The sequence below is a fragment of the Tyto alba genome, unplaced genomic scaffold (genome assembly GCF_018691265.1).
Source record: "Tyto alba isolate M040663 unplaced genomic scaffold, T.alba_DEE_v4.0 Super-Scaffold_40, whole genome shotgun sequence".
Lineage (NCBI taxonomy): Eukaryota > Metazoa > Chordata > Aves > Strigiformes > Tytonidae > Tyto > Tyto alba.
The window spans coordinates 45,132,088-45,144,897 of record NW_024881316.1 but is presented as its reverse complement, the minus strand read 5'-3'; the positions used below and the strand labels follow the sequence as shown (position 1 = coordinate 45,144,897).

At 37.2% G+C, this 12,810-nt stretch overlaps 1 protein-coding gene across 3 annotated transcripts in view; it reads right to left on the bottom strand.

Annotated features, from left to right (window-relative positions):
- Positions 1-7,201: 7,201 nt before the first annotated feature.
- SUPT3H (SPT3 homolog, SAGA and STAGA complex component) overlaps positions 7,202-12,810 on the bottom strand; it is a 277,772-nt gene continuing 272,163 nt past the window's right edge. For all 3 annotated transcript variants that reach the window (XM_033005009.2, XM_033005008.2, XM_033005007.2), the window contains one exon: positions 7,202-8,981. In XM_033005009.2, the coding sequence (XP_032860900.1) occupies positions 8,940-8,981 (42 nt within the window). In that variant the 3' untranslated portion in view covers positions 7,202-8,939. The remainder of the gene's footprint in view (positions 8,982-12,810) is intronic.

The window sequence follows — 12,810 nt, the reverse complement described above, 5'->3', positions numbered from 1 at the left end:
CAAGGAAAGAAAGAACCACCAGCTCATGGGCACTGCTGCAGTTGAAAACTTTGACAGGTTTTTGTCTTTTTTCTTATCCCCATATCAAACCTTTATCCAGACTGAGAGTGGTCTGATGCATCTCTTAGGATAAACTTCCAAAGACCTATACGTACGTTTACTGTCTCCACAACTTGGCAGCTTGCCTCTTCCTGAAACACATTAGGATTACTCTCTTCATAGTTATATAGCCAGTCACTGAATTTGGATGAAACATTCAATCAGGAACTGACAGAAAGGAGATTTATTTGTTATCTAGGACCCAGTTGTGCAAACAAGATCAATATGAAGTCATTGATAATATGACGGCTAATGGAGCATGGGCAGCAGGGTCCTGCAATTGTATCCTTGAAAAACTGTCAGTATAAAAAAATTAGACAATCTAGTTCTTCTGAGCAGAATCTATGCCTCTTATATGCTTATAACCTTAGTTACTTGACCAGTGGTTTCACATATTGCTCTGTCTGCTGGTTGTCAAATCAAACCTGGGACTGCAAGATACACTTGGTCACCACGGTTCATACTGCAGAACTGGTGCTCCATCCATACAGCAGGGAGCCAGCTGCCTTCTTCCAAATAATAAGCGTTAAAAAGTGCAATCTCAGATTGAATTTCACAGTTGTCACTTGACAAGGAATTCTTTCTACCATGACAGCTACAAGATACTGACCCGGGTGAGCGGAAAACCTACACTTTGAGTTACAAATCACACCATCTTCAAGTAAACTCCTAAACTATTCACCTGCAGGTTACCAGTTGCTGATCTGGGAAATGCTCAGTTGGGGTTCACTGCTCTTCCCACCAAATCCTCAAGAGCTACCATTTAATTTAGTGGAAACAAGGCTTGACCTATAATATGAGTAATATGAGCACTTTTTTGAAAGAAAAATACCTTCTCTTCTGATGTAAATTGGTACCACTACAAGATTCAAAACATACAAGATGATTTTAACTTTTTTTCCCTATATATTGCATGCAAATTGAGGGACTACCTCTGACCTTCCCAGAAAAGTCGAATAGTAATGTATTTAGTATCCATAAATTTTGGGGTGTCACTTGATAGTAAAAAGTTGGATAGGAAAAACAGGGGGAAATAGCCTATCCATATGAAAACAATAATCATGTAATATTTATTGTCTGGGATTGAAATGTTTCAAATATTCAAAGCAATAAAACGTCAGGAAAAGCTAGACTTCCTGACGTAAAAAGGCCATAAATTTCTTCCTTCATAAGACACAAGAAGGGGGGAAAAATCAATGTGATATTTTACGCTAAAGTAAAGAGAAAGAGAGAAAGAGAGAAAGAGAGGAAGCAAGAAAGCAAGAGAGGAAGCAAGAGAGAAAGCAAAAAAGCAAGCAAGCAAGCAAGCAAGCAAGCAAGAAAGCAAGAAACAAAGAAACAAAGAAAGAGAGAAAGAAAAAAAGAAAAAAAGAAAAAAAGAAACATTAAAAACCACCACCCTTAAATCTAAGTTAAAGCAGTAGAGAGCCCCCAGAGGGCACAATCCACTTACCTTTGGGAGTCTGAAGGAAGGAAATGGCAGCCAAGAGCACAACTCATGTATTATAAAATATAAGGATATTTTAGACACAGTTTAAGGGAGCAATGAGATATCTTAGCAGTGTCCAGCTCTGACAACATCCTTCAACATTCAAGCACTATAAAAATACCTGCTGTTGTCCTCAGTGCATAAACCAGGGACTTACTCCCAATCCTTTAAGACTGATCTCTCCTTCTCAAACAATATTCTATTGGACTTAAAAAACCCCCAACAAAATTACACCATCCCCTCTCCTACACTTTCAGATTCAAAAATGTCTTTTTCATACAGGAGGTCAGAGATGACTTTTTTAAAATGTCATGAGACTTCACAAGCTCTTAAAGATTCACAGCGTGACATTAAACTTTGTGCAAGAGAAAAATGAGTAAAACAGCCAGCAAAAAACCCAAAGGTTACAAACAAATAACTTCCATAAAGTAAAAATCTTTATCTTTACAAGGATAGACTAGTTTCATTGCAGGAAGAGGAAGGTATCAAGACAGGGTCAAGTTTACTTTTGGATCTGTAAAAGCAGAGCTGTTTTTTGGAATTCAGTGTTCCTTAAAAATATGAATATATATATATATTCATATTTATTTAATATATATGCATGTAAATAAACATATTCTCTATGCTTCTCCTGCTCACCTATGAATAAAATTTTAATAACAGGCTCTTTAAGTGCTGCATTAATTTTGCTCTGCCTTTAGGACCACCAAAGAAACCAAGTAAGATGCAAAATCCCTTCAGACTGTGTACCACAAATACATACCAAAGTGCAAATAAAACAAGCCTCAACAAAATAAAAATGAATCCAGCATCATCTACAAGCTCAACTTCAACATTGTAAAAAACACATATAAAAAGTATCTATGGCAAAAACTGGGGAGGTTTGGACTTTGGCCAAAAATTCAAAAATTTGGCTGCTTATCCAAATTTTATCTTCACTACTGTAATATTGGGAAGGCTGTAACCTGCAAACATGGACACACCTCCTCTCACAGTCCATAGCCAAGCCTTTCCTTCTTCTTCTTTAGTTTGACAGTAGTGTAAAATTGATCCCAAAGCAACATTAATTTCCTACCATGAACCCCATTCATAGACATGAGGATATAGTTCTCTGCTTCATAGACACCTGTCCAATGAAGTTTAATGGTGTTTTGAGCATAGTGACTAACAGATATTTAAACTCCAGAGTCCTGGTGGAATAATCTTCATACTGCTCCCCTTAACCCATATGTGGTCATTTCTTGGCTGATTTTTGTTGCAGGGACAACATTCATACACTCTCTCTCCTGGACACATCAGAAGAGTAATGTGGACTAGCTTAGAAAGCTACACCTATTTGTATGTATGAATAAAAGTTATCAAGTCAGAATCTGCTCCAAAATATATTTGCCCTTAAAATGTGAAAGGTTCTTAACCCACTAATAAAAGACAACAGCTGCAGACAGAGGGCCATTTACCACTGTATCAACTCTGAAATCTGACTGCATACAAGAAATAACTATTCTTAACTATTTCACTGCCAAACATATGAGAACAAAATTCTGATCACCAAAGTGTGGAAATAATGACGAAGTAACTCTCAAATGGGACAAAAAAAAAATTTCTCAAGTGACATGTAGCTGAGTTCAGTCAGACCAAGGTTATTTTATTCTGTCATAGCTTGGAATATTCAGTATTGTGGTTCTTGATCTTCCAGTGGAAGAATCAGTCATGTTTCTCCTCTTGGGCTCATGTCTGATTTGAACAGTGAGGAGACAAGTGGGATGCATATGAGTTTGAGGAAGACCTCAAGGTTGACCTCAACAGTTTGTTGTAGAAGTTCAAGCCCTACAGAAGCCATGTATCAATTTTGCCACCATCCAAGAGAAGATGAACAAGAGCAGCACCTTCCATGGAGAAAATGATTTTCAGACACCTTTTCACAGGTGCTAAAAGCACCCCTTAATAAGTGCTTCAATTTGTTTGTGTTCTGTCTACACCAAAGTCTGCTGAACAGTGAAAATTTAGGACTAGAAAAATGTTGATAACATTTCAAAACAGAAGAATATAAATTCTTTTAATAGTAAAGTTAGGGCAATGTGACATGGAAAACACTAGACAGGTGACATCTAATTTACTGAAATAATTTACCTGAAGCTACAACAAAATCTGTGAACGCAGAGCAGATTTTGGCACCAATGATCAGCAGATACACAATGATCTGAGCAAGGGAGCTCAGGGAGAGAAGCTCAACTGGAGCCTTGCTCCTATAAAAGCCTTCTTTCTCCTTCTGCAGTGGTGTTTTAGATTTGTTTTCACCTAGGCTTGACACACAGTTGCTGCCATTTCATTTGCAGATCTGAAGAAATCATGTCAGTACAAGAACTGCAATGGTTTCTTTGTTTTGTTTTTTATTTTGCAGATTAATTAAATACTTATGGAAATGAGACCTAAACAGAACAGGTTTGAGCCAACTTGCTTTATTGACTCTTGACTATCTAAATCCCGCTATGGCTTCAGGTATCTTAGTTGAATTTGATCTTGGAAGATCAACCACCATGTTTCAGGAGCACTTTATTAGATCCTGACCCAGTTCATTTATTAAAAGTTAACATTTCACTTTATCTTCATGAACACCCATTGCAGCTGCTGCCCCATTTGAAAAAAGGCATCTATGTTTCTTAATTGTGTTTCTCCTATTATTTCTTGCAGTTCTGATGCACTATGCAAAGGCAGGTTGGGAGGAGATCAAGGTAAGAACACTCTGGCACAACCAAAGTAGGATTATTTTAATGAGTATGTCCCTCATGGTGATTTATGATGTAGAAATCCAGCAGAGTGTGGAGGAGGGAAAGTGTCCCACAGCCCATGTTTTGGTGGAAATATAACATTTGTGTTTCTACACGAGGTCATTAAGTGGCTGTGGCACATTTCAGACGGAAGGTTTTAAAGTGTTGAGTGCTGGATTGGATCCAAATTGAGTGATTGTGTTCTTCCTCCCCAAATTCCTGTTGTAGAACCAGTTGGATACAGTTTTTGATACTTTCTCTCTTAACCTGCAGGGCTGGGTTACATCCTTTCTGATACACCTATAATTTTCACTGCAGAGGAAAATGGATTTGGGATGGATTTGGGAAGTTCAGGTTTTCTGAACCATCCCAGGTTTCCCACCATGGGACCAGTCATTTAGCCTTTCTGTGCTCCAGAAGAAATGGAGACAACACCACATTATTATTTCAGCATGGTGCTGCAGGCATAAAGACATGGAAGACTGTGATGCACTCAGATATTACAGTAATCAAAGTCATACAAGTACCAAAGACTGACATATCACATCTTCACAAAATCAGTAAGAAAATCTGCAAAGCATCTGGGTGAGGACTAGTCCAGGAATACACAGATCTTGGTATAAGAGTCTTGTGCCAATATTTCTGTCTGATAGGAATTAAGATGAATTATCAATTACAAGTATAGAAGAGAGCTATAAGATGTAAAATGAAACTGTATTATTATAATTTTAGTTCTTGATTTTCCTTCTTTATTTTTCCAGCTCTCTTCCACTACTAATCTGTCTTGTTTAGGAAAAGTAGTATATAAGTATAGTGGAGCTTGATTACTGAGAATGGCTATTAATGTAGTGTCTCAGAGTGATCTCTAGACAGTTAAAAAGCTTTTAACAGTAAAATATGAAGGTTTCCTTCAAACTTGCAGTCATCTGCCTTCTAAAAGTTTGTTTCATTTGCCAACATTTCAGTGATTTATAGAAGTCAAAGTATCTGATTTTTGTCTCGCCACAATAGATGAGAGCTATTTTTTCTTATTATTTTGTAAAGGCAATGTCATTATCTTAAGCAGAAAAAAAAAAAAAAAAAAAAAAAAAAAAGAGCTACATTAAAGATACAGCTTTCAAAATAATTTTTTAAGGCATCTGGCCTTATTTAAACCATCAAATTTACATTCAATTCCTTCAGGGATGGCTCCGTTGCTTTGCGCTGGCTCTGTGCCCGCTGAATAAAGCCCTGGATTTAATGCATGCCACCACCGCGTTTCCCTCGCTGCACCGCTGCTCAGTGTAGATATATAGTAGAGGAATAAAAAGCCTAACCTTGGACAAGATGATTCACTTAGGGAAAAAAAAAAAGCACCCTATAACTGTGTAAGTTTCAACTAGAGGTTAGACTTGTGACTAATGTCACTATCTATTTATTCTTAAATTATTAGTAGAAGTGTTTATGTACTATGAAACATTCTGTATGAGCTAGACGGGAAGCTATAAAACATTTTATGAGATCTACACACGGCTGATGGCAGAACGTTAATACAAAGCTAAGGTTCATCTAAATTCAAGAAGTGCCAGAAAACACTTTTTTTTTTTTTTTTTCCCCAGTGAGATCTTCACTTGACAAAGAGAAGTGTACTCTGAAAACCCAGGGGAGGCAAATTCTGCAAGGTCCTGAGTGTCTCTGGAGAAATATGGAGCACTGTCAGCTTCTCCTGATTTCCAGACGAAGGAAAGAACATTTAAAAGGGCTTTATTTTCTCAGAAGAAAGCCTGAGGAAGGACAGGTCAGGAAATGAGATGGAGCCCGATTAGAAATCTGTGGTGTGGCTCCCTCACCTCTGACAATTTCCAAGCTGAATTATTATCCCTGTTCTGTGGATGGCTGGACTAAGAAAACCAAAAGAAGTAGGTAATGTAACCACACAGCAAGGCAGACATTGAACCGTGAGAAACTCTCATGCTCCTTTAAATGTTATGCAGTCTTATTCCTACTGAAATTGCTTATGTTTCCCTTCTCCAGATAACTAATAACATGTTAAATAATCAGCATAGGCCGATTCAGTGAGTATAAATTATTGATAAGAATCAAAATAATTTACAAATTGAAATTACACAAGCACAAAGCTATTCATAGGCTATCATTAATTGAATCTCAAACTGGTTTTTATACAAATAACAAAGAAAAAGTTTAAGATAAAATGTGTAGTACCAGCTTAAACACACATCTCTGCTTCTGCAGCTCATAAAGTGGTGCTAAGACACACTCCATATGCAGCACGAGTCCTAGTGGTCTCATTCTTGTTTTAAACAGTTGAAGAAAACTCTGAAGATGAGAAAAAAAAAAAGTGATTGCTTCCCAAAATAAGAATAAACTGGGTTAGTCCCAGATAGGGAGACATAACCTACCTTGTTTTACTCTAAAATCAGCTCACTGACTTGTCTAGAGAAGTGAAAGGTTATTATATGGGTTTACTGGGCAAACCCAGATTTTATAAATAATTGCCTGTCAGACTGTTCAAGATAGACAAACATACAGCAGACCAACAAAAACATGATCTGTCATATTTCTGAGAGAAATGTATGTTGAGTCTTCATTCTCTGGGACTTTAAGTAGACCAGTAAAAAATAAGTGCCAGTATTTTTCCTGCTTATGCATATTTTAAAATGTAAAATCTGGGAGAGATACAGCTACGGAAGGAATTTTGATTCCAGTACCCAGTGCCTGAAACGGTTTCTTCTGTCTATATCCCTACAGATCGAAACCAAATACAATAAATGCTGGTGTCCTTTTAAAAAGTCTGGATGTTTACAGCAAGCATATAATTTTCCATGATTAAGGATGCCAACAAAAATAAGAGTGATGATAAAAAGAAAAGTTTAATCATATATTTCAAGAAGCACAGATGGAACATCAGAAAACTTCCCCCCCTCATTTAATACGCTGCATTGTACACATGACTTATAGTCCTTTATACATAGATTAATTCCAGAAAACAGAAGCACAAGCAGGTAAAAGAAAAAAGCAATCTATGAATGACAGTAATATTTGATGTACAAAGATCACTTTTATAATATTTTGGTTGCAAAAAGAGGAGACATTTTTCTGTTTATTTAAAATACATATTTTTTAAAAGTTTTTGCAAGCAGGTTCAGGGAAGCAGGGAAACAAAAACACTTACAAATGACCACAAGAGCATACAAAGGGAGTAAAAATCAAGACCTCACATACTACGCACAAAAGAGGAGGACGGCTGCACTATATAAAAGTAATAGTTTGCTGATCTCCTCTCAATCCCTTGAGTGCTCTGCCTTAATTTGAAGTTTAAGTTAGATTTCAAGCCTGGGTGAGGGTGGCTGAAGCAGATCCCAGGGCTGAGGGGGTACCACGGGGACACGGGCAGTACATGCCTGTAGATCCCAATGACGGGATGAAGCATGAGCCCTTTTCTCTGGTCAAGCATCATCGTGGTTAGCTCTATATTTGTACAGTTTTTATGGGAAGAAATGAATGTGTTTGTGAGGCCAGCAAAGGCTGGAGGAGCAGGGGACGGGAAGAAGCATAGAGGGAGGGACTGAGATTTAAAAAATAAATCTGAAAACAAACAACGTGAACTCAAATATAAAAAAAGTCAAAAAAGAGCCTGTTTCTTCTTTAACCAAATCCAACAGTAATGCTGCCTTTGTCAACAACGGAGACAACATCTGCTTCCTGCAGCAAATGCTGAGCAAGTACATAATGTTAAGCCTTTGCCTAGAACCACTGAGACAGACACAGTTATTTAAATAATTTAGGTTGTATTTTTCTAAATAGGGGCCCAATCCAATGCCAAATCACTACAAAAGCTTTCCTTGATTTTAGAGAGTAATGGCTCGAGCTGTAGGAGATGTAAATATTGAGAATTTGGGACTGACCACTTAGCCTATCCTTGGCTAAGGCAAGTCTCTTACTGGTAAAGTACAGTTTACCTGAACATTTTCTGAATATGTTTGGATCTGAACTTGCTATTACTCTCATCAAAATGTCCCTTACTGGATTAAACTGTGTTACGCTGCCTGAATACTTTTAAATTATTTGTGAGAAATCAGTGGAAAATAGTGGAAAACAGTTTTTCTTTTTGTAAAAATCACAAGGAAAACCTATATAACCTTTATATAACCTATATAAACCTATATAACCCAGTTTATCTCTGGTCTCTTTCTGCCCATTCCTGATTTACAAAAAAAACATCTCTAGGAGAACATACAGACTTCCAAACACTTAAATAAAAATGACATCGCATTTCAGGAAGAGGCTGACAGCAGCAAGTCCCCTGCAAACTTCAGCATTGTCTGATCTGCATTCTTGTCCACCTACACCCTATCCCAAACATCCTGCCATTAATTAGCTAGATGTTCCAGCTAGTAAACAAGAATAACGATTGAGGGGGCTGAAAAAAGAGACAGACTCAGGCAGCAGATAGTCACAACAAACCAGCCCACTCACTGGTATACTGAGACATTGGAGCTTGTATTTTTTTTCCTTCCGTGGAGGGGAAAAGAAAATCACCTTAATATAACACTGTCTTTCCTGTTGCTGCAGCCACATCCATATTAGCAGGCGAGAAAAGTCATCCCGTTTCTGCGGTAGGCACTCTGTCAAAGAAAGAGAAAATCTGTAATGAATTATCACATCAACTTAAACAAGGGAAGAAGGCAGAGAGAAAGGCAAGGCTTTCTTCCTGTTTTGTAGACTATTCTGGCTGCAATCTAATAGTGTGCTTAATCTGAACATTTCTGGTGGGGAAGCTATAAGCAACCACTTTGTCTATTAAAAAATCAGTGTGGTTAACAAGTGGTTAGCAACTCTATTTCAGGAGGGCGAGAGATATGCAAAAATGTAACATCCTATTTTGTTAATTGCCTGCAAAATAGATGAGGCCAAAAATACACTATTATGCTGAATCTGTTTGTCCTTTAGAAGCATGTGTTCTCTATTCACTATATTCAAGAAACATTTCTAACCTATCTTAATAGTCTATAAATTACTGAATAATTACAGTTTTCCAAACCTAACTTAGAGTCTGAGTCTAAAAGCTATGTAAACATACACTGGTACAATCCCCGTTCCCCAAAGCCAAATCTTAAACAACCCCTGGTTGGTCAGTACAAAATGATTTGATATCCCATATATTGTAACCTGGGATCAAGTATTTCCAATGGTAAAGAAGAACAAGAGTTAAATAGCATTTGAGAAAAGAATTTTAAAAGATCCTGTGACACTGTCTTACTAAAATACCTTTCATGCATTTTTAACATCTCTTTCTGAATCAATATAGGAAACTATGCCTTTTTATGCCAGGCACACTGGAAACCTTATATTTTAAGGGGATATTCTCAGTTTAAAAATGTATTGCTTTTTTTTTTTTTTTTTTTTTTTTTCTTGTATTAATGATGTCTTCAAAAAGAAAGGAATCTAAATACTTTGCTTTATTTGGTTCACCTTCAACAGTCATTCAGTTTTGAAAATGAAAATATAGTCAACTATTTCATTACAGCTAGTGCTTCGTCAGATTTATTTTGTACCTCTTAAGTTCAAGCACTTAGGAAGTGCCATATATAACTATCATTTTTAGTGGCTCTACCAATTTCCTAATTAATTTCAGTGAGATCAATTTCTCTTCTTTTAAACTAGAATTAGAAGAGTATCATTAAGAGCAAAGGATAACCTCAAACAACATTGTATATAAATAGCATTTATACTGAACTGTAAGGAAGTCATTTCAAAAACAGCAAGCATGAATTCAGAGAGACATTTACAGACACTGAATATGCAAAAGGAAATCTGTACAAGATGTTCATTACAGCATCCTTTACATTAACACCATGCTTCAACATAGAGATCTAGCAGCATACGGCATTAAAGTCAAAGAGCAGATTATCTCTGGGATATATAGCCAGTCATCAGACATGACAGTATCACCGCAAACAAAACGAAAAATAAATCCAAAGACTCCATACCCAAACATGAAATGCAGAAAACAGACTAGCCAATAATTTTGAAAGGATCCAATATATTCCCACAACCACAAGCAGCAAGTCCAAGGGAGTTTGGATCTGCAGCTTACCCAAACCATTATGGCTGGCATTTTGAAGTTGATGCAAAAGTAATGTTTTTAGCTCCTTGACCCCGATATTTTTACAGACCTTTATAACCCAAGTGACAACCTTCAACACAAACAAAAAATATTCAGATCTATTGTGCAGTTTGCTTAAAGATAAATGAACCCGAGTATAAAGTTGGATCCACATGAAAGATAAAAGGTTGAATTTTGCAAAAGGAATTTTGGTTGCAAAGCAAAGTTGGGCTTGGCTGGGCTCACCTGGGAAATAATGAAGTTTAACATTTTCCAGCATAGCCAATATTATATGGTTAGTTATATCTCTGAAAATGTCATTTTAGAAGCAAGTTTCAGAGGAGGAAGGATAACACCTTCAGAAAGTTGGACACACCCACCAGTCTATATTTAGCAATATATTATAACTAGTGTGGCTATAGTTAGGACTGAAAACTATTTCCTACTTAACTCCCTGTTTCACATACTTTAAACTTTCTGAAACATTTGCCCTTGGGCTGAAATTTCCTCTGCTTTAATCTCTGCCTGAAGTTCAATTTCTTTGGAAAGGACCAACAAAATTCCTTAAACCATTTTGAAGTTCAGCAATAATGAAAACAACACATTTTTCCTTCCCAAGCCAGAGAAAGTGATTCTGATATATGCATATTTTATTACGGAATTTAGCCATAAATTGAAGCATTTTCCTCAGAAACAATCTGTACCTCCAACCTCAGCTTAAAGGTAACTGTTTTGAAAATCAGTATTTCAGAGGAAGGAGTTTGATTCATCCTATTCTGTAACAAGATAACACATTTCATTCTTATTTTGTTACATTACTAGATAATAAAGATTAACCTCTGAAATACTTTTATGCATAGCAAAACTCTTATGGTCATCCCATAGTTCTGAATGATATCATACATCTTTAAGATATATGCAGCTGAATTTGTGATACTAAAAGACCTATCTTTACATGCCAAGAGTTGTGAAGAGAAACAGCAAGATGTTTTTTATAAAACTGGCATGTGTATGCACCCTTGCAAGAGAGAGTTTATATGTATGTGGCAGTCATTTAATTTGGTTTGATATAATGTAAAGAGTTTGGATGACACTTTTGTGTGCTCTATGTCACTTTGTCAGTATCCAACTTTTTTTCAAAAGTATGATTATTTGGCTCAGAATTACAGATAGAGGATGGTGCAGACTTGATGTGGGATTAAAATGGCAAGACCATAGCTGTATCCATTTTGCTGGATATGTCTTGCTATAGCCCAATGTCAAGAGATAACATAAGCCCACGGTCCCTCCTGGAGTCCTTTTTGGAAAAGTGTTTACTGCATCCAAATTTTTTGTGTGCTCTTTCTCAAAATTTACTGTCTACCAGTCTGTTTTGATTTTTCCTGCTGTGGGCTGACTCTCTGCCATGGCTGAACGTCCATCAGCCGGTTCCTGTACCCACTATGTATGCGGGTGGTCAAGGGACCACCTTTTAGACATGGGAAATCACCTAGCTGGGCACAAATTACACAGTTCACCTTCCCAGAACAGATTCCATGCTCTGAAAAGTTGATATAACCTTATTTGGCCAATATAACTCTCACAGAAACTCTTGCTCCTTGCTATCATATGACAAGATTTTACATTCCCTTCTCTGACCTTGATAAAAGTGAAAGGAGAGATTCCACAACCAGAAGCTAAACAGGCTGGCCCAAAGTGAAAGCAGAAACATCTTGCCGGTCCACTCTTGCCACTTGCTCCCATTTAGGGGAGAGGCATGATGATTTTGCTGCTTAGGCCTCTACTTCCCTGTCCCAACCCCAGCCCAGCTAGGCACCACAGGAAAAACCTTCTCAAGCATCCTCTATTTGCCTACAGTATAGGAACGCTACCTTGAAAATGTTTCTCCTTCAAGTTATCAAAGCACATTGGATTCTGATATAAAGATCTTCTCTGGGAATGTTATCATTCTTTGATAAATGAAGGTAGGTTTTTTTCCAACAGTCTGAACAGAGGCACAATGCCGCAAAGATGAGCAGTGTTCACTGCTGTCAGTCACCTAAATGCAAGATCATGTTTTGCCCTTAGTCTTGTGAAAAAAGGGAAAACTAACATCTTAAAAATACAACTTGCAACAAGAGGTGTTGGTCAAGTAACTCCTCAAATTTCATGAAAAATCATCCATTTTTGACTCTCTCTTTTCGTCCCATGTCTCTACTGTAGTGGTAGCCTGAAGTAGCATATTAAGGGCCACAAAGAACAGCTCAATGAAGAGGGCAGCAAAACTGCTGTCCCCACAGTAGGTCACATGAAATGAAACAATTTACTGAAGAGTTCATAGGACCAGCTGAGGGGCAGATAATCACGTG